This window comes from Branchiostoma belcheri, unplaced genomic scaffold (genome assembly GCF_001625305.1).
Source record: "Branchiostoma belcheri isolate BF01 breed outbred unplaced genomic scaffold, Haploidv18h27 scaffold5, whole genome shotgun sequence".
In the NCBI taxonomy this organism is placed as follows: Eukaryota; Metazoa; Chordata; class Leptocardii; order Amphioxiformes; family Branchiostomatidae; genus Branchiostoma; species Branchiostoma belcheri.
The window spans coordinates 1,648,446-1,674,735 of record NW_017804131.1 but is presented as its reverse complement, the minus strand read 5'-3'; the positions used below and the strand labels follow the sequence as shown (position 1 = coordinate 1,674,735).

General features: G+C 43.9%; 2 protein-coding genes across 4 annotated transcripts; both read left to right on the top strand.

The window, feature by feature from the left end:
- The first annotated feature begins 4,626 nt into the window (after window positions 1-4,626).
- LOC109480171 (peptidyl-prolyl cis-trans isomerase 7-like) lies at window positions 4,627-11,783 on the top strand. 2 transcript variants are annotated; one of them, XM_019782334.1, is made up of 6 exons: window positions 4,627-4,722; window positions 8,775-8,989; window positions 9,574-9,690; window positions 10,022-10,133; window positions 10,528-10,712; window positions 11,227-11,783. In XM_019782334.1, the coding sequence occupies exons 2-6, from the start codon at window positions 8,792-8,794 to the stop codon at window positions 11,314-11,316; spliced, it is 702 nt and encodes a 233-aa protein (XP_019637893.1). In that variant the 5' UTR covers window positions 4,627-4,722; window positions 8,775-8,791; the 3' UTR covers window positions 11,317-11,783. The 2 variants fall into 2 exon arrangements, with proteins under 2 accessions (XP_019637893.1, XP_019637892.1); XM_019782333.1 differs by lacking the exon at window positions 4,627-4,722 and adding an exon at window positions 7,958-8,108.
- A 3,464-nt stretch (window positions 11,784-15,247) lies between these two features.
- On the top strand, window positions 15,248-17,151 carry LOC109480172 (transcription factor HES-1-like). Of its 2 annotated transcripts, XM_019782336.1 has the most exons (5): window positions 15,248-15,487; window positions 15,711-15,806; window positions 15,979-16,066; window positions 16,267-16,915; window positions 16,950-17,143. In XM_019782336.1, the coding sequence occupies exons 1-4, from the start codon at window positions 15,422-15,424 to the stop codon at window positions 16,911-16,913; spliced, it is 897 nt and encodes a 298-aa protein (XP_019637895.1). In that variant the 5' UTR covers window positions 15,248-15,421; the 3' UTR covers window positions 16,914-16,915; window positions 16,950-17,143. The 2 variants fall into 2 exon arrangements, with proteins under 2 accessions (XP_019637895.1, XP_019637894.1); XM_019782335.1 differs by having other exon boundaries at window positions 15,249-15,487; window positions 16,267-17,151.
- The last annotated feature ends 9,139 nt before the right edge of the window (window positions 17,152-26,290 follow it).

Genomic DNA, 26,290 nt, shown 5'->3' with positions numbered 1-26,290 from the left:
TCAATTGAATTTCCCTCGTGTTGGAAAATACATCTGGTCGAAAAGCCATTGCCTCAGAGAAGAGATTGTTTACTTCGATATGATAACAATTGATATTTTTGCCACCACTGTAATATTATTGGAATGGAAGAACGTTCTAGTTGTGTTGTGACGTTGCCCATCCTTTCCATATAATCATGCTTGCGTGCAGTTGAAGTTTTAATGCCCTCCCTCTTATAGCCTGGGTGCCATCCGATTTGTAACGGTACCCCGAAGTTAACGTTACAAATCGAATGGCACCCAGGCTACCTCTCCTATCCGATAGGAGAGGTAGCCTGGGTGCCAATAATCCCATCCACCCAATATGGCCACAAGGCAACAAAGTATCGTAAAAGCTCATGGTTCTTGAGCTAGAGAAGCTGACATGGCCAGTGTTTTGTTGACAGGCCCTATGACGCACATGCACACACATTGTAGTTTCTTCCTGCCACCGGTTGTGCTGAAAAGACCCACTTGAATTTGCTAAACAATATCAAGTTCCTACTCAATGACAGATCGGTCTTCAATGGACCTCCGGAGACCCTCCCCAACACCCGGCCATATCGTGCCGCCATATTGTCCTTGATGCCGCAAATATTGACATTTATTAGCAGAAAAGGACAATCGAATTGGGGAACAGATCGTTCCTTTCATATAAATTACCCCTGCAGGGTCATATATCATAATCTGTCGTACAAGTTCAGTCGCAGAAAAGAATGCCTTTTGTACTATTGATGTATGTTGACCTTCCGGTGACCGCTGACGTTGACCTCTTCACCTTCAAATCGTGTTTTCAGTGAACACAAATCAATCGGTTTTCGAGTTATGAGACATTGGTGACAAAATAATAGAAGTCCTAAAATATATAATTAATATGCACCCTAAGATTTTCTTGTTAAACTATACGTAGGCTATTTGAATGGACACGCGTCTTTGGTTGATTCACAGATTCACATTATCTAAGAAATTTAGAAAGTATTAAGATATTCTGAATCTTCACCTCTCATTTTTCATCTATACAGGTGGGTCTAAAAACTTGAACACCTTTAGCTTAGCATTGCTGCACATTTGTGTAGAGTTTTAATCTGGGAAATGTAAAGGTGCAAATAAGGTTAACAAATCCTTTGACCTTCTGAACTTTCAATAGAAAAGGTCATAACAAGTTCAACTGACATCTGTTGATTTGCAAACCTGAACTTCTGCTTTCTACAAATCTGATCTCAAGTTGTTATGTCTTCAGCCGAACACAATGCCATGTATTGAGCATTGTGGTCTTTTCTTTGTGTAAGTTTTTTGTTGTTATGTCATTCTGTATAGTATGTGATTTCGTAATATTGTATAGTCTGTTATTATGTGTACCCAGCATTGCCTTAAAAACAGGTTGTTACGTACCTGAGTGTTATTGCTGGTAAAACAAAATAAAATGAAATAAACTGAAACTTTATTTTTACTCCATAAATTGCAGAGTTGCAGAAGGACTCAGCATGTTGCTACAGGGTTTGAACTCCGTTGGTGGAAAGTGACGTCCTCGCAAACAATCGTTGACCGATCACGACTCGATCAGACCCGGGAGACTCATCAGACCCCACCTGCATAGAGATGGGGGGAAACCAAGCAGGTTAAACAGAGAGGAAAACTCATCGATAATGGTCCAACAAATGGACAATACGGCTCGGCATTCTCATTCAAAAGGAAACCAATGCATAACAAAATGCTTCCGATTATCAAATAAGCTGCGGAATGACAAAAACAAAAAGAACAGTTTTCATAAATATAGTTCCCATGTACGTACCTGAACCTTTGAGGTTGTCTGAAAATGTAGCCTAACAGCCGCCAATTATAAAAGTCAAGCACATGCACCAATCCTTTTAAGGATTTAGAAATATCAAAACAATTGAGAACACATAAAATTGTGTTGATAAATTTCACATGATCCCTACATTACTGAAATATACCCATTCTTATCTCTATCACAATTGAGAAAGGTAACAAAAGGATAATATGGTAACAATTAATTGGTTCATAATCGTTCCCCAAATGCCCATCTACTTCCGTGACCTTCCATTCAGGTCTAACCCGAACCTTAACTCAGCTGTACCTTTGTTTATTCAGATACTGATCCCGACATGGTGTGCGACGACTTAAAGATTTGTTAACTAAGCGAGCTCACAGATTCATCTTCTTCGTGTAACTTCTATTGTCTCTCTGACTTGGATGGCATCTAAAATGGGACTTAATTTCACCAGAGAGGCTTTCCCCATGCCCGGGGACGGCCTTAAGAGGGCTGAGATTTGCACACCAGTCCTGGTGGTGGTGGTTCTTTTGTTTTACTCGTGATGGATTGAGACGGAGAGGTGACCGGTGCTGACCATGGGATCGGGAAGGTCAAATATGTCACGGACAGGTCAGGCTACATGGTGACCCGGTCAGGACAGGGGCAGGTTGAAAGTTCATGGATTAAATAAACTAATAAAAGTTCAAAAGTCTAGAAAAGTTGAAAACCTATGATCCACTGCTCACGGAGTCACGTGTGTTATCTGCGTGACGTCACGGAGGCGGTGGATTTCTCATTCCTTTACCAAGACGTCGACTGGAGTTGTACAGTCGAAAATTTGGGAAGGTACATTTTCTTGTGTTGGAAATTGCAGTTCAAACTTGTTTCATAATGTCCTCTACCAACACAGATGAACTTCCAAGATAAGGTGTAAAGATGTCTCTAGCGTATAAAGGGGTTATCCTAGTGAACAGAAAAGATGTTGACTGATGGCGGACCCAAGTACCAGGAAAAGGTCATAGGGATGATCAGGGATGAGGAGGATAAATAAGCAGAGTTTAAAAGAGACATGAAACACAATGAATGTGCAAAGATAAGGTTGATCTTGATCTATGGAATATTACCACTGGATGTCAAGATTTCTGTCAAGGTTCAATACCGATAATCTTACACATCTATCCACTCACAAGTCAATAAAACGTATTATGGTTTTTGATCATGGACGCACAAGCTTATTTGGGGATCTTCTCTGATTATATGTTAACTACAATTATTTAAAGCAAAAGCAAAAGACTTAGTAAAGGTGAAGAAAGAAAGAATATCTATTAAGTGAGGTAAGATAGTAGACATAACGGGTTTATTGTTACAATGCGCGCTGCAATATTGCCTTTCCTACAAGCTTTGGGATACGCAGAACTTCGCCTGAAGACAGGAGCGTGGCTGTTCGAACACAGCCCACTGAATCACCTACTGAAAGAACTTCTTACCAAGGAGCGAAGGTATTTCCTTATAGTTGTACTTACAATGGGGCTGGGAATTTTGTAAATCCAGTTTGGCCCCTTAAACCCGTGGGAACTGCTTATTACATAAGTCTGCTTTATTGTTGTACCCTGCGGACAAAAGGCGAGTACTCATGGTACGTAACAAACTTTAGTGCGTGGCCACCTGTCGTTACATTTTGTGAGTAGAAACTACAAACCTACATTTGTTATCAAAGTCCTCTTCAATGTATACAGGAAGTGACTTAGTCTGTAGGCATAAGCTCGGGCATTGTGGAGGGGACGCGCTAACATTCTTACAGACACCTCAGCATAAAGGTACAATGTACCAAGAATCTAAAGGATTCCAAACTTGAAAATGACTTCTATATTGCCAGGGTGTTGTGGGTGTTACAATAAGCCGTGTCCTTTGTAGGAACTCTAAACCCCAGTAGATGAAGGACAGAAAAGGATTGTTGTCGCAAGCTTGTATCCGCATTGGGCCAAGTCCGTAGTTATGTCTAGGATTTCCCCGTCATTGTGTCCCTTCATCCCCTCATATGCGCGTCCCTTCGCGTGAATGGAATCGTCCAGCGGAACGAATCTTGTGGAAACATCTGAGATCTACCGCCAAGGCGCGTGTGTCGGAAATAAAATGACCTTGACCCACAGTTCCTTATCATCAATAAGATAAAGCTACCGAAGTGTTTGAAGTGTAATATTTCATGTAAGCCTGACAATCAGTTTCTGAGGTCTGTGCTATTATATACTGTATTGGGATAAACCCAGTATATTGCTGATATTAAGTGGATAAAGATATTATTGGGTTGTCCTTTTGATATCGCCCGAGGTGAGAGGAGCATGGCTTTAGGTGTTGAGTGATATGACGTTTGCTGAACCCTTAATTATGGCAACAATGGGACTTGAACAGGTGCAGGGGTCAGTGACACATGCTTACAAAGTCATAGGCCTCATCGTATGATTAGGGTCTTCCCTACAGGATAACTTGGTACTACCAAGGTTTTTTAAACGTCCTTGGTACTACTATCAGTTCTTTTCAACTCCTTACGTCAATGCCTTTTATTACTTGCAGTTTGGGTTGATTTTAAACCATTTTCGCAGATGTGCTCTTTTGTATTCTGGTGATTCCGGCTTAGCTGCCACATTTTGCAACGCACCCAAACCGTCCGCAGCTGTATATCATACGAATTAAAACAACGAGCATGCCCTGAAATTGCCAGCTTTCAACGCCAGATAGTGTCTATCTGATTCCGGCATGTGTCCTGTGAGACAGGAAGCACTCGGCGATGGAAGGAAACTCTGCGGATCGGTTTGCATCAGACTGTACAGACGATAATAATTTGAACCTGATCTTCCATGATCGCATACACCATTCTTGTGTGGAGTTGAAATGGAATTCTGGGGCAATTCTCATGCAGCTGTGACAATCAGGTACCTATATATGTTATTTCTTAGATACTTAGCCTCTCAAAGCTTTAAAATATATGCTGTAGTTACTTTGACCTTTCCATCAGCTTATGCGATTTTTCGTTTTGTTCGTTCCTTTTTCTTTAATCGCTGGTCTTGATAATAGGATTCGTAGTTGAGCGAATTTTGTTTCAAAGAGGATTGACAATTTACTACAACTATTTTATCTCCCCATTGTCAAGTTTGTAGCTAGAAGTAGAACTGCTACATCGCCATCTTTACTACAGTAATACCCAGAACACTGGCTGCCTTATTCTGCTAAACCTACCAGCTAGCTCTTCACGTGAAGCGCGTACCAACACAGGTCGCGCCTTACGTCCCAGACAAACTGCCAACCTGCAGCTCTCTCAGCTTTGTTTGTATCCCAGAAATTATGTTAAACCTCGCAAAAGTTTGTAGTACAAATGTTTCTTGTGGAAAGTGCCCCCAAAATGGTCCACTAAGTGGAGCGTAGTGGCGTTTATTATTACAGCTAATGCGTGTTTGTTGGTACAAGTGGCACACTTTGGAGCGCTCAGCGACGGCAAGACCAACGCCGTGCGAGCTCAAAGAAATGCAATTATGCATGAAATGGGGGGTAGTGTTGGCCCTAAATCCCTGGCTAGACGTCCTGCGTACAAGGTTTGCGCAAAGACGTGCTTGTCACTCCGCTAATGTTCACATAAGTGGATGTCGCTGTATTTTTGTTTGTCTCTTTATATCAATCTCCAAGCAGATCCTAGGGTGGCAAAAAGACAGTATCAAATTGGCCATCAGTATCCATTGACCAGAGAGGGTCCATGGACGGCCCAAGGTGGTGTAGCGACAAAGAAACGATCCCCCCCCCCCATCAATCTCTGCTTCTTCGAGAGTACCTCTATATATATCTAGCCTGTGTGTGTCAATGAAGTTCTGGGGAAAATAGATCGACTTCCCTTTGGACGATGTTCTGGTGTATACTAGCACATAGACATATACCAAATATAGCTGTACAAAACGCAAAGAGGTTTAACTGTGAAAGGTTGACTGTGTGAATTGTGATCTGTGGTGACGAATAATTTGTAAAACAAAGCACGGAAGACAGCCTGAATTTGTCTGAAATAATACCTAATCTCTTCCGGCTGCCCCCGGCGATTATCCAAGGCAGCAGCAGGATTAAATAATTATTGCCCAAGCTGACGCCGTCGCTTCCGAGTACGGACCCTCTGTCAGACCCCTCCAGTGACTGAAAAACGTACACATGGAGTGGTCAAATATAGGATTAACGACTTGCCAGAAGAGTCGTGATGTGGAGGGCCTCTTGTCACTCTGGGGTGGACTAACTCCTCTGACACCCTGTCTGGCCAGTTTCTACTTTATCAGAGCTTAAGGGTGTCCGGAAGAGGTAGAAGAATGAAGACAGTATTACCATTATCGACGTAAAAAAATGTATGTTATCCATTTTCACTGCACAAATAGCTTTTTTTTTTAATTTTTCAAAATTGTCTTTAAGTCTGTCCATATGGTCTGTTTAAATGAAAAACTAACTATTTCTTCAACTGTAAATTTCACGGGCGAGCACAAGGCGAAAGCATCGTAATCCTGAAGAAATATTTAGAAATAAATAAAAAAGCGGTTTAAGTTCTAGAAATGTGTCAATTCCCAGCTAAGTATGGATGTTTTTTCAAAGGTAGACAAGAGATGGTGAATAATCCTATAAGAAACACCCTGCATTTTCATAAAGCGACAACCAAATCGTCATAACAACTTGATAACCAAGCCTTAAGTGTGATCCAATCCATTTGCAGCCAATTATATCAATGTGGTCTATTCACAGAACATGGTCGGATTTGTAGTGGGAGGGATTCAGATATAATCCAATGATTCACACTTACTGCTATTTCATAAAAGTCCACATGCAGAACAAAATCGCGCTAATAGAAGAAGAAAACAATTCATTGTTCCAATCAAACCGACGTGCTCCTATCCACAAAAGATTCGTGTGAACATTTGTCGGACTAGGTTCTCTGAAATAATCCAATTGTTTACAGCGGTGGGTTTCTATAAAGACTCAATTAAAACGTTAGCTTAGCCCATTAAAACTCCCAGGTAAGCCTTTACAGATCAATTTTCTCCCAATTAAAACGAATAGCGACATTCACAAGACCACGGCCCATTCTTTATGAATGGTGCCGTGGGTAAGCTGTTCCCTGCTGGGTTGTAGGCTTTAGTCGCGGCTTACATTGGGGAGAGTGAGAAGTTTTCGTGTATGGGATTTTGCAATTTAATGATAAACCATTCGATTTCGTGTTAGAATTATGTAAATCTAACGACGAGATTTGTATTAGGGAGGAGCGGATCGTAATCCCGTGGTTTCCACTGTTAGGGAAATGGTTACGGTGGACAGTTGATGGATTCATCAAGTGTCAAACTAGGGAGGATTGTTCTCGCCAAAATACATGTAGCTTGGAAAAACCAAGGACATTATTCTGTGTATAATGTCCTTGGAAAAACGTACTCCATGCGCCAAGAAGTACCCGGTTATAGAATGTGTTTTGGAACGTCCTTGTCCAGTTTTTGCATATTCCTACATAGATGTAAGATTTGTTAAAATATATTGTAGAGCACTACCTGAGAATAAAGCATACTAGGCTTTCACGATTCTTGAAATGTTGTATAAATGATAAAGTGTGCGATTTTCGCACTCTCCAAGCAGAGGTTTGGGTTTTGGCTTATTTTGACGTGTTTTATGCATTTTTAATTGGCTTTCTTTTTTGGTATCTTTTTTTGGAGTTAGCTTAAAAAAAGATACGAGTGCAAGAACGAAAGCCCGATAACAAAGGCTAAAAACACGCCAAAATAAGCCAAAACCCAAACCTCTGCTTGGAGTGAACGATTTTCGACGCTTTGCAAAATCAGGTACTATAGCTTCAAAAGCATGGCAGAGGGATTCCTTCGTTCTCAGAGAGGGTTTTAACAGAATAGAAAATGGACTGAAACACACAATGGACCAAAGTAGGTCAAACGAACTGTCCCATTTATCCAGTTGTAGTACAATTTTGGGGGACAGTTGTGTTACGTGCTCGTTTGACGGCCAAGTTTAGATACAATGTGTGACAATATTGCCACTTTAATCTCATATTGAACAACGCATACAACTGCCGACATCACAAGTTTTCCGGGTTCAGTTTAATTACTCCCCTAAAAAGCCAACAGATGTCCAGGGGTTCAATTAAAGTAATTACTAGTCAGGTCTCGTGCCGTGGCCTTCAGTCGGGGATTCTCTGTAAGCCACGAATAAAGGGACTCATAATTACCGCGCGGATTTCGTCTATTGAACATCATTGTTGCTGTTGGAAAGTCTACAGAAAACTGGGCTGGTTAAGTATTAGGTACGTCCTTCGTGTAAATTGCTTCGTTATGAGAGAGAATGTCGATGGTTTTATACTTTTGTTGTTTGCTATTAGAAAGTCTTCAAAAAGCTGGGCTGGTAGTTAGAAGTATTAGCAACGTCCTTCGTGTGAATTGCTTCGTTATGAGAGAGAATGTCGATGGTTTTGTGCTTTGTTGATGTTTGAACGCATGGAAAAATATATAAAAAACGCGTGCACCGGCCTTGGGCTGTTTCGAAATTATGGCTCAAACACTCTTTTGTCATCATCTTCCATGGACAAACTTATGCATATTTCTTTTGGACCTGAAAGATTATATGAATCGAATTCAGTGAAATCTGATTGTAGTAAGTTCCAAGGTAACACACCTTTAGCCCAGCAACCGCTGTGACTTAATTTGGGGTTTGTTGGAAAACTTTGAGACCTATACTTAAATCACATCTAGTATAAGTAACTGTATATATAATATGCAAAAGTATCCACAAAGGATAGTCTTAGGCTTAGCATAGACCGTGTGAAGGAGAACTTCACACTGTTTTCCCTCTCCCACCTGATGTGTGATTGGCGGTTCTTTAGTCCAGTCTACAATAGGTAACATATTCACTGTCGCATATCATTAACCACGGACCAGTCTGCCTCAAAAGTAAATTTGTCTTGTTGTGGTAGATAAGAGAAAAACCAAGATGGCGGACGAACCCAGGAAGGGAGATATGAGCAGCAAAGCCAATATGGCCGGCGGGAACGAGGACAAGAAGGGACGGAAGACCTGCCTGTGCTCCCGGACGGTGACCTTTGTACTAGTCGTGTCGATACTGGTGATCTGTGTTGGTGTCGCTCTGGTCGCTGGATTCCATTTCGGACTGAAAAAATCCAACCCAACGGTAAGGATTCGAGCTACATAGTTATAGAGTTCAAGCCAGCTTGTTCCAACACAAAGAAATAATTCACCATAAATTTCTTTCTGTTGGAACAAGCTTGAACTCTATAACAATGGGTTCTACCAACACAGTCTTACACAGATGAGCTCATTTGAATTCGAGCTACATGTTTACCCCTAACGAACCCAACAACGCAATTACAACCTTCCTTATGAACACCCATATTGTGCCTAGTCTTGTTTTGACCTTGGATGTACTTTTTGATACTTGACAACTTAGGGTCACTGACCGCAAGCTCGAGAAAGTTAATGATTACGCGGATGATACTGTAATGAAATATCACTGAGCTGGAATTTCACGAAGGCAAAGTTACAGTTATAAACCGTACCAGTAATATGAGTGTGGGTGTACAGAAGTACAGTGCTGTCATTCAGTATTCAGAAAACAACCAATGAGCATATCCTTATCAGTTTCCAAGTCCATTGTTGAAAAGATTTGGCGACGAATGAAACACTTCGTAAGCTCCCTATGTCCAAGGTCACAATGTCCTTGCTATGTCTGAAGAGAAGAGTTTGTCTTGTCTGCAGGTGTTTTTTGACATCACCATCGAAGGACGTTCGGCAGGACGAATCGTCGTCGAACTGCGCGCCGATGTCGTACCGAAGACTGCCGAAAACTTCCGAGCTCTCTGTACGGGTGAAAAGGTAAGAGTTTCTCATGTTTGGAATACTAACGTACTCTAAAAAGTTGTTCTGAAAAAAAAATAAGTCAAAAGAAGAGCGGATAGACCAATATTGAGTTGGCTATGTCAGAATCATGAATGTCCAGAACATGCGAAGAACCTGGCCTCCACCAGGCCTTCCTAAGGGTGTTAGGATCATAGTAGAATTCGGCCAAAAGAGATTCCAACTGACCAGGGGTGTGGCCTCAATGTTAGGGTTTCATTCTGCGAACAAATGAACTCTATAGTGGACAAACTACCCTGCTTGGTCTCCCTATCTTGCTAAATTAGATTGCTTTTTTTCTGCTTTCTAGGGCCGAGGCACATGGGGCGAACCATTACACTACAAAGGGGTGCTGTTTCACCGGTGCATCCCAGGCTTCATGGTACAAGGGGGCGACATTCAATTCAACAACGGCTCGGGAGGTAGATGTGATTGGAATCATTCCTTAGAGATTGTATGTGCGATTTTTTTATCGAATATTAATTCCAGCCATTACAGTACATTTGAGATAAAAAAATCGCTCTGCTTATGGTTATGTTTACAGAAGGAAAACATATTGTTTTTGCTCAGTTTCCTCTTTTCCAAGAACACAAGGTCAATGACCTGAACCAGACATCTGTCAACATGGTAACTAGTGTTGGGTTGCATCATGTTGCAATTTCATAGCAGGAGGGATTTAGAGTGCTGTTTGACCATATACACGAATGTGTTTGAGTAAGAATTAACAGAGCAGACCATATGCGAGGGTAAACATTATGCACTTGCTTTGCAAATGTTACCTTTCTGGTTTAAATACATTTTTGAAACATTTTTCAGGGGAGAGCATCTATGGAGGAGACTTTCCCGACGAGAACTTTAAGCTGAACCACACGGGCCCGGGCATCCTGAGCATGGCGAACGCCGGACCGGACACTAACGGGTCTCAGTTCTTCATCACGGTGGAGAAGACGCCATGGCTGGACGGAAGACACGTCGTCTTCGGCAAGGTCATCCAGGGATATGTAAGTCCTGTGTTTCTGAGCTCTTCTGGTTATTTTTCTGGTCTGGAACTAGTGACTAAAATGCAAGCCATACAAACCTACGGGGCATACACTCTTTAAAAGTCTTTTAGAGCCCACAAACTATTTCAACGTCCATTGACTTTTCCAACTGCAAACAGTTTGAAGAGAAAATATCTCCCGACTGATGACTTATTTCTTGTGCAAATGTATGAAGGTGAATAAGTTGATGATCGAAGGTTTTACATACAGGTAAACAATATTCAAAGAAAATCAAGCTCTACTACTGGATAAATAACGGGGATAACGTCGGTGAATAATATGACTGTTTGCAGTTTTGAGACATTAACATTGCAGTTTTAAGAATTGAATATGCTAATGCCAAATTATGTTGCTTCATATATTGCTTCATATTGTGATGGGATTCTTAAAGCTAAGTACTAGTATACATGAAGTATATTAAGTATATTGTAAGAGGACTTCTTTCCTAACGTTTTGTTTCCCTGTTTCCGTCCAGGACGTTGTGGAGAAGATAGAAGCCGCCGGGACGCCGAGCGGAGCGACTACCGCCAGGGTTCTGATCGCTAACAGTGGACAGTTAACTTAACGTCCTGACTCGGACACAACATTCAACCACCTGTTGGATTCAATAATTCTTCTTTTCTTGTTCGAGATATCGAACATTATGATTGATGAATAGCTTTTTTTTATTTTACTGAGGAGAAAAGCCAAGTTACGTTACGTACGTTACGTATTGTTTCTGTCCGCAGTACACATTCTTGAAAAGTATACTCACATGTAACTCAGTAACATGAAAGCAGACCCTTCAAACCAAATGGGGGCAACATCTATTTCTGTCTTACCTTCAAAAGGGTTTTATCGAGACTTAGAGACAATGGTCGCTATAACATTTGAGCTTGAACATTTGTAACATTGCGCTACGTACTACGTTCGATGGCATATGTACATGTACGTGAACTTACTGGTCGTTTTACGTTAAGACTAGATTGAAGTTATGTTTGTGACCTATGTATGAATTTTTGATGTTGAAGTAAAAAATGTAGAAGTTTTTGGCTGTGTTGTGCTTTGGAAACAGTCAATGATTTGACATTTTCTGACCCAACCCTTCTAAACATTCGCCAGGTCACGACTATAAAGAAGAACACATGTACAAACACGCCTGCACCTGTGTATAGCCATGTTTAAAGGGAGACCAAATACATAGCACGCCGCACCATTCTCGTCTGCGTTGCCCGGACACAGTCGTCATGACGACGCCGGAGGCATACGCACGAAGCGCGAAACGCAGGTGTCGTCCTAAAAATAACCACGTCGTTTCGTTCTTCCACCCTCGGGGTTAACGGCACACACCACGTGTACAAATATGTGGAAACAACAGTCTATTTTTCACAATTTCACTTATTTGAAGAGCGATAACTCTTAGTCTTAGTACTTCCTTTCACACAAAAAAGCGCCACCTAGCAGTGAAGCACGGACAACAGCTCCTTAGCTTCGTGGCTCGTGTAAAGTCACGGTCATTTTTCTCTGTCTGAAGACTTCTGTATGTTGAACTTGTACATAGTTTTAGTGGTAGTCCATCGCTATGTCAGCAGTCGCGTGTCTGTCCGTCTGTCAGCCCCCCCCCCCCCGTCGAAGCTGAGTCAACTTTTCTGTTTGCCTGACCTTTGACCCTGATCAGCCAAGGGTCCCACCCTGAGTGTGGGAAAAGCAAACTATCCAAGAAAAGTCAGTCGGAAAAGTCAATTGGCGCGCTTTCCTTACAAAGTCTGCAAATAGATATAAACGTTGTGCAAACAAGAACTTTGTTCTTTCCTGCACAATTGTACAATCAATTTTCCCGCCTTTTTTCCTGTCAACGAAGGTGTGTTGTTTTCAGACATACGAAGTGGGTGTATTCTGCACCCCTTTTGAGTCACTTTTCTCGGTCAGTGAGAATCCTTCTATGTTTCCTCCTGTTTGTTACACGACAGAACCCATTGTACACCGAAGAGCACGCCGAAGTTCCACGTGAGATGTTTTAAATATCCAGGGACGCCTGCGCAAACACCTGTTAATAGTGTGTACTATGCAAACTGTTTTCCACCTTTCCATGGGTCACCGTTGTTTGTTGAAAACTGAACACATTTGAGGGAACACAGACCTGTGATTTATCACGAATATTTTCTGTGTGATTAATGTCCTCTACGTCAATATGAGGACTTTTTAAAGATATTTTACTGCTCTTTTAGATAGAAAGATACAACTGTGGTCTACTGAAGAGTCCTATCTACAAACCATCACCTGTGAGAGTGAACGCACTACAATGTTCGGTATTTACTACAGTGTACGGAAGTGAACCAGTCGTCTTTATCAGTATTTACTGTTGACGACCATAAGTTCAAGTACGGCAAAACATTTGAACCAGCTGCCAGAGAATACACATCTGCGTTTGTCCCGGAGTCTAAACTGTGCCTGACTGGTCACAGGATGACCACTCCAGGCCGTGTCGCGACAGCAGTACACACACCGACTTCAATGGCCATCAAGCAGACCCACTGTAACAACTTGAAGAGGCCTGGTTGTTTCTTTAGTGTGCTGAGGTAACGAGACATGGGTACATGGCGGCAATGGATGGGGATATACCTGTCAAACTTGAAAAACAAAACAAAGGTATAGGCTGATAGCAGGATGAAAATGTATCGTCGAAAAAAGTTAGGCAGTCAGTCAAACTCAAAATGGAACACTTTTTAAATGCCCTCGTAAAACCAACAGCTACCGACACAAATACTTGAAATAGAAGCATCGCATAGGCATCGTGCTCACAAACTTCTGTGTCTTGCCGTCGGCAAGCACACAGGCTGTAGGTGGACGGACAGACAACAACCCACTTCCATGGCTCCTGTGTCAGCGCACACATGTGCACTGTGTACTGTGTACGGAACCTGTATGGGATTAAGTTGTAGACCCCAGCCCTTCTTAAACTTCCTTCCTGCTCCCTGCTATCGAGCTACCGGTTCTGGGCGGCAGATAGAGTTCCCTGTTTCATCCTCCGTAAATCCCTGCCGGTAATAAGTACCTGGTGCTGAACCGGAAAACTCCACGAGCCAGTTTGTCGGGTTAGGCAGGCGGCCAGAGTCTGTACGTACCCCCGCGACTCTCTCCCTAACCCACCGCACCGGCCCGTCTCACAGGAGCGCGCCGCGACGCACGCGACGGCTGGGCGGGAGGGGAGGAAACCTGATCCGGGGAGAGTACCGTGGCGGGCGCCCCGTGGCACGTGTCCGGTGTTAACATTCCCCCAACCCTCTGCCTAACACGTGCCACCCATGTAGTACAATCTTCACCTAGCCTGCACCTGCCGACAGGTGAAATGTGTTCCCTTCACCGTCACTCACTCAGGACGCGCTGGCTTGGCAGTTCTTATCCACCTGCACGTCTGGATTTCCACTGACTTCGCGAAATCTGCAAGGCGTTATGCCATACACGTTTTCAAGGTTAGGTTTGATACACTGCAGACACGGGGACTGCGATATTGGCAGGAAGGACTGGCTGAACTTGGCACACAGTTCTCACACAAATCTGTGTCAGATCACAAACAGGTGTCTCCGTTTGGTACGATGTACAAAATGGGACCTCAGCTTAGGCGGGAGAGTGAAGAAAACACATTCTTCGTATGTGTCCACACTCCGTAGCTCTTACTCTTATCGTGTAAGGTAGTTATGGCCACTGGCAGGTTTGTTCTGCGTTGACGACCGACGTCGAAATGCATGTTTTCCACGGTTTCACACAACTACACCAATTTGAGTAACAAACATATTCATCAGAGGCTTTCTTGTTAACCACTTTCTTCACAAAGTTTTCAAGACTTATCTGAATCCTTACATCCATCTACTTCGTAGTAACATTTGCATTTTTCTTACTAGCTGTCCGCATTTTCCCGCCAAACGAATCAGACGAGAACACGGCGCACGAGGTGGCGATGAGCACGTACGATAAGACTTCAAAGGTAGGAAAAGTTACGAGCAATGATTTATATTTTTTTCATATTGGTCAGACCCTAAATCTTTCCCTTTTTTCAAGTTGCAGACAGGGAAATCCTTTGATGCTGCCCGAAGTATGCCGCCCGCACAGATCGTGTAGAGATCTGCCGAGATTCTCAGCTTTCGACGCCTCCAGACATTTAGCCTCTCAGCCTAACTTCTGTTTACACTTGAAATACTTGTTTACAGTAGAGCGGAGGCAGAACTTGTGGGCGGGGTTTTCCCACACTCCCGACGGCTGCGGACAAAAACCTCGGCACGTGCTTAGCGGGATAATAAGCCTGCCTCACCTCGCATGCCAGCAGATGTCAACTGTCAGGAGTGCCTACGTAAGAACAAAAGACCCGCCCTGAATTAAATCCGACCAATCGCTGCACAGAAGTGGAAGACCGGAGTGACTGCTGACCAATGGTGAGTGGTTTTGTAAAGATTAGCAATCATGTGTTTTGATAAGCAGGGTATGATTGGTCTACAGTGAGGGAATGCGACCGGCCACAGGTTGGAAAAGAGGCCGATGGTCAGACGTAAATCCCCCGTGCGGTAATCTGTCCCCCACACTTCTGGCAAGCCGCAGCGACGTTCGGACACGACGCCCTCCCTTCCGACACAACTTTCGGCCGTGCTCGACACTTCTTCTAATTCCTCACAGTTTCGCAAGGAAGAACGGATCTAATGTCCAAGATGCCGACAGAAAAAGTACCAGAGAAGGCCAAGACTAGCGAGACTCTACGTCGCAAGGTGAGAAAGACTTTGTCGAGGATTTTCTGAGGGGGAGACCTGAATCCGGGACTGGCTACCCCCCGGTAGTCGGGTCGGCTGTGTGTCGCGCGTAGAACGCGTGCCGAGCCCGGCGCGTGCGAGACACCGACCCCTTCTCACATTCACACCGTTGCTTTACTAGTATGTCACTACAGCTTATACTTATGTTTGGTTCTAACTTTGTTTCTTGTCTTGTTCACAGTCTTCCAAGCCGATCATGGAGAAGAGACGACGGGCTAGAATCAACGACAGCCTGAATCAGCTCAAGACCCTCATCTTGGACGCCCTCAAAAAAGACGTAAGTACTGAATCTGATATTTCGCACCGTGCGCGTTTGGATGCTTCGTTCATACGTCTACAACAATAACCATTGTTAGGTAGGTAGAGTAGAGTAGAGTTGATTCATGGGTATCAAAAGACATGTCTCTACCGTGCTGATGTTTGACTCTTCCCTGTGTCTATTTTTACAGAGTTCTCGCCATTCTAAGCTGGAGAAGGCCGACATTCTGGAAATGACCGTGAAGCACCTGCGTAACCTGCAGAGGCAACAGATTGCTGGTAAGCAGAACTTTATTTCCGTCGTCCTTTTCACGATTTACAAATACGCTATTTTAGTCGGCGCGCACATGGTAAATCTTTTTGAAGTGTTTTTCTCCTTGCCATGTGACTTGCGTGCCAGAAGTGTGTGCTGATCTTTGGTCGTGTTGACAAACTGTGCCCCTTGCCTGACCCGACGTTCTTTCCGTCTCCCCCTGCAGATGCCGTCGTCAGAGACCCGGTGGCCCTGAGCAAGTACCGGGCGGGCTACTCGGAGTGCATGACGGAGGTGTCCCGCTTCCTTACCACCTCGGACGGCGTGGACAGCCAGGTACAGCAGCGCCTGCTCGGCCACCTCGCCAGCTGCTGCCAGACCGTGGACACCCTCGCGCCCGTCCAGCAGCCCGTACACGTGCAGGTGGCCGCCGCCGCGCCGCCCGTCTCCGTCGCCGGGGCCATCAGCCTGGCCAGCCCAACGGCTCAGACGTCGCCGCTCCGCGTGCCCGGCCCGGCCGTCCCGACAACAGCGTACGGCGGGATCCCCGTCGTGCCGGGGCAGATTCCCAGCGGGGAGCCGGTGGCCGTCCTGCTGCCCAGTCAGGCGTTTCCAGGTGGACAAATGCCCAGCCACGTCATTCCTGTGTACGCGAACGCGACAGTGGTCGGCAGCTCTCGTCCCGAGTCTTCCGCACATGGAGCGACAACAAGCACGTTTGTACAGTCGACAACTGGACCAACAGTAACCCCCGCGCCCGGACTTATTACCGCGGTACCCAGCCTGAGCCCGGCGGCGCAGCGGTCACCTGTGCCCGCCGCCCAGGCCGCGCCAGTCCCCAGCGACATGGACAAGATGTGGAGACCGTGGTGACCACAGCACGAAACAAAAGACTTGTGACTCTAAAGACTAAACATTCCGTGTGTCTACTATGAAAAGTTGTGTACATATTCTGAAGATATTTTTTGCATTTTCTGTATATATAGCTTGGTCCACTTTGTTGTCAGAGACCCAATAATGTCGTCGGACGGTATGCATTTTGATATTGCGAGAAGAACTATTGTTTTACTATTTCTATTTTGAGAATTAAAAAATAGATTGCTGGAAAATCAAATACGTGTGTGTCGTTTCCATGTGACTTGTACCTGGGTTATTCAATTTTAGTAATAGTATAAGTGGTCGAGTAACAAATCGATGACGACTTGAAAGCAAATATATGAATGATTGTTGTCACTTGTCAGGTATCTTGGCAGTCCTCCAAATCCCCGTGTTAGATACACCGTGAACACTTGTAACGTAAGTGACGTAAACTTAAATCAGGATGACACTCAAGTCTGGGTCTAGCCGGAGAGGAAACCGTAAATGACTCATACAAAACTCTTACAATAGAAGAATTCACGCCACAGATAATTTACGAGACAAACTGAACTTCCTTTTCCTCTAACAATAGCACAACAAGAAAGCAGAAGTATAAAGCGACTATACCTATTAATTTTTGGGAACCTGAATAATAATGGCGGAAGTTGTGCCCAATCTGAGAGTCCTGATAACAAAGTCTATATTTATCGTTGTTGTCATGGCCTGTAGTGAACTGGAAGTGGCGCGTGTCAGAGGACTTTAAATTAGGGGTGCAGCGCGATCCAACCGCATGACGCAGCGCTGAAACCTGTGATGATGATTATGGTTATTAGTCAGCTAATAACGTCGGTCGGCGAAAGGATACACAGTAGTGTAATGGCAATAATAAAAGACTATTTGTTTTTGTGGAATTCAGTGGAAACATAAGCAGGAAATGCGGCAGTTATTGTACCATGAGTCACAACAACTCCTTTTGAAGGACTACAGTGAATGTTTCACGTTGCCCCGACATGCGTTCAGCATCATTGTAGGGTTTCTTTTCACTTTACTTCCTTCGTAGGTCATTAGACCCAAGTCCACTACAGATCGTCGGCAGAATGCAGCAGTGCCATGATAGGAACCTAAAAGAAGCGCCGCGTAGCGTCTGGTCGGTTGTTTTGCAGAAAACCAAAACAGTGTCCTTTCTAAACATGTCATACTTATATATAATTGCAATACATTATCATTCGTGGCTCGTCAAATGTTCTGCACGCACAGAAAAAGCCACAACTGTCGGGACATTTGTCTAAAACAACCTGTCAGTTCAAAAGGAGAACGCGACAGGCATGTTCCAACAGGCTTTTTACCAAATGCTCGGGGGCATTTGATTTAATGACGAAGATGCTTCATGACGGTTTTAGTAACTTTTAACTCCTTTGTAAGACTGTTTACGACAAAACACGGCGGTCATGCCAAGCGTGCGGACGAACAAAGGAGCCTGACGACACCTGAATGCTCACCTGCACACGTCAACATCGCAGGAGTATAGGAACGTGGCGATCTCGTGCCCTGCGTACGTGTCACCACATGCAGAAGTCGTCCCTACCGCCCCAGGGTGTGGACATGTCTGTGTACATGTGTGCGTGTCATCAACTTGTGTGGGTCTTTTTCTGCTGACCACGCTCAGATCTCTGTGTAACCGTAATCCATGTGTTACAAAGATTTAACCTTTCTTTTGAAACTGAGCTTTGTGCTGGGATTTTCCCTTCAAGGTCAGTTTGAAAGATGAGCGAAGAAATTGAGAAATCAACGGTTGCTAACAGAAGAAAAGGCGTACTTCAAAGCTTTGAATTCGACTGGAGATCGTCATTTGAATCCATTTATGGACCAAAACAAGGAAACCAGCTTCACTTTAAGAAAATTGAATACATGAGACTAAAAAATCAGAAAAGTTATGAAAATAGAATATTCTTGGTTCGAACTTCGAGGTAATGGTTAATGCTGTAGAAGCACATGCTGTTTATTTTCTGTACATGTACACGTCCAGTTTTCGTACTGATTTGCTTAATATGCTCAAAATCTGAGGCAGGGATGAGCTATTAGCCTGTCTGTCTCCCGGATACAAGTTTGCCATTATTTTGCCCACCCACACTGAGCAAAACTTGCCCGGAACAAACTTGTTGCGAAACAAACATGTTATGACTATAACTTTAATTGAGGTGATGAGACGAAAGGCCACAACAAACACTCCAATACAAGACTGCACCGTCGTAATAATAGCATCCGCCCACACTTAAGTGTGGAGGACAAAAAGCTTTCGGGAAGTAAACGTCTTCACGTTTGTTTGGGGACAGCAAAGAGGTTCAAATGGGGACAGTTAGGAAGTTGTAAAATGTACGCTGTAACCTTTTAACATTTTGAATTCCACACTGTACTGAGACATCATTTGAATCTGCGCTTGCAAAACCAACGCTGAACTTTAGCCTGAAGCATATGTTGTGTATCCTCCTGTGCAGGCATCCTGACGGGTGGGAGTTTTTGATACTGCGTTTTGTATAATTTGTAACGCGTTCTTTTGCATGCCAGTCATCCTACAACCAGCCGCACAGAGAAGGTTTGTATCCGCCGTGGCAAAATTAAAGAACGCGTGAAAAATTCTACGAAACGCAGTATCAAAACTCCCACCCGCCCGGAGGCCTGCACAGGAGGCTACTAAGTAGATGTGTGGGTCTTTTTTTTGCTGTATACTAGTACGTGTGGGTCTTTTTTGCTGTATACTAGTACGTCATCTTGTGTCGTTTTACACGACTGGGACGTATTTTCAGTGAAGTTACACGTGGGGGGGGGGGGGGAATTATGCCCTTGGTGCGTCTACAACCATAAAGGGCTACTTCAAAACATACAAAATTCTACAAATCAAGCTGAAGCCATAAATCTGCTAGTTCGTCTTCAGGAGCTACAGCTGGGGCATTCTACCAGGCTAGTTCACGGAGATTTCTTGGCAAGTAGCCCGACAATACGTCATCGCAAAGAAAAACGTCCTGGCAAAGCTTCAACGATACGGTGTACAATCAGCTGGCCCCTCCCTTGCCCGATAAACTACAATATTCAACCCACCTCCACCTACCAAAATGACATACCATAGACCACCCCGAGTGACATGGTCTTCTTGACTTCTAGAACTAGTCTAACCTGTTCTCGCCCTTTTTCATTGCAAATTTCATCTGTCCTCAATTCAGGTCGCGTTCTTTGATTTTTGTTGGTCTTGGGGCTCCCCGAAGACAAGCAAAACCCCGGGGAGGACGTCTTACAAAAGAAAAGAACAACAATAGAAACCCTGCAAGATTGTGAGACATTCAGGCCAGGCGGGCATGTCAATGGTTTCAGTGCGTGCGAGTGGGCGTGGGTGTGAAGCCCGACCAAATCCCCAGCGCGTGGCAAAATTTCGCGGGTAGGTGTAACAACCTTTCTTCCCTTCCGACAGTCCGTACGCAATGTTCCGCTTACTCTTTGACGAAACCGAGCTACCCGCCTGTTTTTCATATCACTCAAACATTCAGCTGAAGCAAGATGATATGTGTACTGTCATTGGTTGAAGAGATAGTACGTTGTGTCCTATAGGTCTTATAAGAAAAATGTACTAGTATACAAATGTACTCACATACGTAAACATTCATTTAGACAAATGCTAATAGCTTAAATATCTTTTCTTTTTTCCCAGCTTTGAATTTAAGATCGTGCAATTCAGCCAGCCTTATTAGCTGACTGCAATGTAGTTTTAGTATGTGTTTTTTTTCTAGTTTCGATCAATAAACCAATTCTTAAATCAATCCAAAGGACGGGAATTAAGACTAGAACTACTAGATTTCTATACAATACACATTTTCTGCTATCTTTAATCGCCCCGTACGACTATAATGGTGGCAAGTCAATTTTTAATAGCGCGTCATTTAAACTCATCCTAGATGAACATCTTATCAGGTAATTTCTTAATTGAATTTTAGCGATAAGAAAGCCGACACTGTCCCCGGAAACCGCTGGATAAGAAGCGGTATGTATACCGTTCCCAATCTAAATGCGTGTCCAGACTATCTGTCAATAGCAACTAACAACTGCTCTGTGCATTCATAAAATAATCTAATTTCAATGTTATGTTTTTATGGGGACTATATAGTCTTGCGATTCGGAGCGCCTTCAAATCAACCTATTGTCTTGCAAGACGTCGGAAAAATGGGTGCGGTAGTACAAGAAAGAAGGCAATAGTCGGAAACTTACACATGGAAATCGCTCAAGTCCTATTGTCTGAAGTGTTTGCACTAGATAGCCCCAATAAAGTGAAAACAACAATCAATTTGGACATCGGACAAAAAACAAAGGACTTTTCGGCAAGCCGTTTGAAGCCATGTAGCCTTTCAGAAGAATGCAAATGTCTTAATTTGACCCATTTGTGTAATGGACCTGATTAATTTGCCGCTAGACAACCCCTTAGCTGTATCTATTTCTGGAAAACTAGCGATGCAAAAACACAGCAACGGTCGCGAACCTGTCACCAAAAGTTTAGGCGGATAGCATTGTAAAGTACAAAAAGCAAAGTGCCTATAAAATAAAACATGTTTTCTCCCCTCTTCCCACCCGCATACTGTGATAGAACCTACTCTATCAGAGCAAGGAGATTGATTTTAAACCTCCTTGATCAGAGTATGTATGTCGCAAGGAAAAGAGAGCCATATTCTTTGTTGTACCTCTGCTTCTGCCACGGAAATGAATGAGTCCGCATGGAACTCATTGGTAAGTGTTGATCTAGCCTCCTTGGTTGAAGCAAGGACGTTTATATCAAGAACTACTTTCTTTAAATACGTCTACTGTTAGTTCCTCAGCAGGCCAACACTTCGTAGCGACTTCCAAGAGTAATTTTAATGTGTGGAAGCAAGTAAGCCGTAAGTTTACGTCGGACAGGAAAACGGCTTGGCGACTGTTTCCTTTTCATATTTCGGTGTAGCAAATGTAGCCTGGGTTCCAGACCCATGGCACACTGGACACAAAATATCTTAAGTGAGCATTTTTGTGTCCAGTGTGCTATGGGTCTGGAACCCAGGCTATAGCAAATGCTGATCGCTCTGTGATCTGACCAACTATATTTTTGACGTAGAGCTAACTCTTAGAAGTGGCAACTTCGTACTGACCGGCGAAGATAAGTGAAACAATTTCTGCGTTTTGGTGGCTGATGATACCAAGGAGATCTGTTCCGAATGTGTTCTTACTGGTGCGTGCAGGACGTCGCACAATGGAAGCCAAACAAGTGCGTGTGGCCCCGTCTCGGTTTGTGTGTGCTGGGCACACACGTGAAGCCATAGCAGGCTCATGTACCATGAAATAGTTATACCCACTCCAGATACTGCAACTACCGGCATTTAATAACACGGACGAGTGCTTCGAAAAAACAAACTTCTTGCCAACAAACTACTGATAAAAACGTTCACATAAATCTCTTGGAAATTAGAAATGGATGGGACGGGGTTGTTTCAAGTGCAAACGCAAGCGCACGTCGACTTCAAAGTTAAACAGCCGCCCGAATTTACAAAAACATATTGACCATAAACGTCATTCATCCACAAAATCATTTCAAATGCAAAGTGGCGTGTGCGGCTATTTGAGCCTCCACAAATAACCCTCACGGGTGATGTTATCGGCGATTGCCCTTATAAACATCAATCTGCATACGGGACAATTTTCACCCTGTATAGACCCGGAGCTTTTGACATGTATATGTTCGCGCTGGTTTGTGAGGTGCGGTAAGGTGTGTATTGTGATCACCTGGACCACACGTGTAGCGGGACGTCAGTTAGCACCTAGGCGTCACTTTTCGCACGTGGCTAACAACGGCACCGCTTTCCTCTCATGTCGCCGATCGTCGGAACTTTTCTAACGAGGGTCGCCAAATATCCGAGCCAGTTGTGAAAAATTCTACCGGAGGCGACAGGGCTTAGCTCCCGGGTATGTGGTAGGTATGTGCCGGCAGGGGGTGGGGAGATGCGTGTGTCTGTAGTTTGAATGTCGCCGAGACATCGCGTCGCAACAACATGCGAAAACGACTGGGGCGAATTCCTTGAAGGAGCGGCAGGAATTTCAGGGATAAGTGAAGAAATTCCAGCAGAATTCTCCACCCACGGATAACGTCTTGACACGATGACGATTAGATAACTTACTCGGAGACCAAGGACCAAGACATTTCAGCCTCTTTTACTATCTCTTTAAAGTTTTAACGGACACTGAACGCTTACAAAAATGTTGTTTTTAGACTATTGCGCCTATAATTTGGTTTCCCTCCGTTGAAACCCAGATTCGATGACTATTCAGTGAAGCCCTTAGTTCTCACTTCCCCGTAAAAAATTCAAGCGATGGGTAGTGAGAAAAAAAGGACATCATTAACCCTGTGTTGGTTGGCGGTTTACCGATGATCCCTCGTGTATACGTGCCATGTACAAGAGGAAACCTGTCCGACAGGGCTGGGCGACAACGTGCGAAAGTTTTGTAACATTCCAGCCCAGGCTTGTGTACGCGCGGGGGCGAAATGCTCCGTATTCGGCGCCGAGTCGGGACGCTTTGGCTTTTTAGTTTGACTGTGATATCAACGTCGTTCTCCGAGACAGCCATGCGGGTAAATTATCAAGAATATACCAGTGTCAGGAATAGGTAAAATAAGCCTCAAGTGTGTGGAAAATGAACTAGCGCCCGCGCACTTCTGTATTGCTTCCATCTGAAAGGAAGACTACGCTGCTACCAGTGCTTAAAGTAAGCCTAGCTGTAGCCTCTACTAGGCTTCGGGAGGCGACTGGAAAGAGTAGAAATCTGCCAACTGTACTCCCTAGCGGACCAAGGACAATGTCCTTGAGCGGACCAACTCCCCTGGAATGTTATTTCTCTATTTCTACTCTTTCCAGCCGCGTCCTGAAGCCTGGTAGAGGCTAGCCTAGCTGTACAGACTTTCCTATAGGCCTTCTCATGCTAGAAGACTACGCTGCAAAGACGCTCAAGAGTGGATATCTCTGAAAGATATCTACGCACCACAAAAATCATACTCAGACTATAGCTCAAAATGGAAAGGACTTAAAGTAGTATACGATTACTTTACTATCAAGATAGTTTTCTCTAGTTGGATGCTATAAAGCGCCAGTCCCTCCATGGCTGAACATTTTCAGTATGCAGACAGTGCGACTTCTCTGCCCCATTACGCCACGAACAACAATCGTTTGAGACAAAATGGGCAATTTTCCTCTTCTGCCACAGAAAGGCCAGTATTGAGTTCTCAAAAACGCCCATTGTGCTGACCAAGTCCCCACGACACGGACAACTGGAGAAATGTTAAGCAAACCTCTCATTTCGGACATTACTCCCTGCGGTATGTCCCGGTTTCTAAGCGCGAAGAAAGTAAGAGTCAGCGTGAGGCTGTGTGGAGACGTCGTCCCAGTTCGTTATTCCCGTGTCGTGCAGAGATAATAACGTAAAAACAACTTCCTTTCAAGCTGAGGCAGTGTTTTCCTTCTTCAGAAATATTTTAACTGCTCACTTGAACATTTTCTGGGCGCCTGGAAGAGGCTTAGGCTGTGCATGGAGGTAGAAAAACTACCTCCATGGGCTGTGCAAGGCTCCTTGGGTTGTGCTCCTATTCTGTTTGCAGTAAGTAGGTTCCTGGACACAAGAATGAATGACTGAAATACCTTTATTGTGCGTTTATGCTCTTACAAGCTTAGTTAGTGAGTACAAGTCATGAATAAACACATGAGAATACAGCAATACTAAATGTGATCTACTGTTTACAGGTTGACAGTTCAACTTCTTGTTGAGGCAGTTCTAGATTTACGTACATATCACCCGGGAGATAATGATATAGTTTGTTAAGATTTATAAGGAATACGGATTTTTCTGTTTCATCTAATTTGTGCATTCAATTATCTAGGGAGACAACAACACGCTTTGTATTAACTATTAACTTCTTTTTAACAATTACCAAGCATATTTAGAGGTCTTGCAACCTTTGAATGTTTTGCCAAGTAAAACTCTAAAACAACGTATTTCTGTCATCCAAATACATACATGTATTGTAGTAATCTTTAGTCTTGGAGACCAACAAATCTAGTTCTACGAGGCCAATTACGAGTGTCGTGTTTTTTCTTGCATACATCAATTTTACGACCGTGAAAATCGGCGAAGCTTGGCAACATGTGGTGCGGTTATAGCGGCTATCGTGCCGACATGCCAGACAACACCGAGGCTGGCGTTGGGACAACTTCATTCACCCGCCCGCAGTAATGATGGCTCATCTCGTGCCCAGGGCAGGGGGTCCACACAAAATCACGGCACAGAACAACACGGGCAGTTTGTCTTTCTTAATTAGGTTGTCTCGTCCTGAAGAGTGGTGTTGTCTGTGGGATGACAAAGGACGACTGGAGGGAAGCGCGTCGCGACGGACTCAACATCGTTTTCTTTGGTATTCACCGTAACTTCGCTGTGGCAAAGAAACGAGGAGGCACATCATGGCGATTGGGCACAGAAAATGGGCCTGGTGGGACGTAATTAAGTTCAGTTTGAATGGAACAAGTAAAAACTAAACAACTAAAATTGTATGAAAAATGGTATTTTTGTTATTAATGACGATAAGACATTGAACAACAACAGGCAACTTTTCTTACTTGACAGCAGCAATGAGTTAAACCTTTATTGCAGATGAAACAGCGTATAATTGTAGGTTCAAATTCTGCGCAGAAAATTTTACCCGATTGAGTCGCTACAGTTGTGCATGTTTTGGTGTTAGTGCGTGTCCGGTAAACGTACCTCTAAATATCCTTATCTTCATATTCATATTGGCCTCCGCTCGGTGTGTGTGTATACATATAGAGGGATCGACCAAAAGATGTGTATCTCTCAAATTACCCCGATGAGAAGGACAGGAGTACTGGATACGCCATCGCCGCATCCGTATTCTAAACATCGAATCACATTATTACATATTTTGCATTCAACAGACTTCATGTTTTTCCATCTGCCCTTTATTGAATTGTCTATCGATCCTTCCATTCACACCTGCCTATCTCATCCGGGTCTCTCACCTGAGAGAGCGGAGAACGCGCTATCTATAAACATCCTTCACCATAATCTCCCAACAGATCTTTTGGTGGCGGCAAAACAGTTTCAAACTGACCAACAGTATCCTTCGTCAACCGTTTGGCTGGCGAAAAGAAAGTTACCAGTACAAAAATGAAAGCCCAATAAAAACGTCTACTATCAAAAAAAATCGTCCTGCGATTTTGATCCAGAACGATTTCCAAGAGGGCTCTGCCTCTGGCAGAACCAACCACAAACAAGGATCCAAGACAACCTGTAGTTTTTGTAACAAGACGGCTGAATTTTGCAGG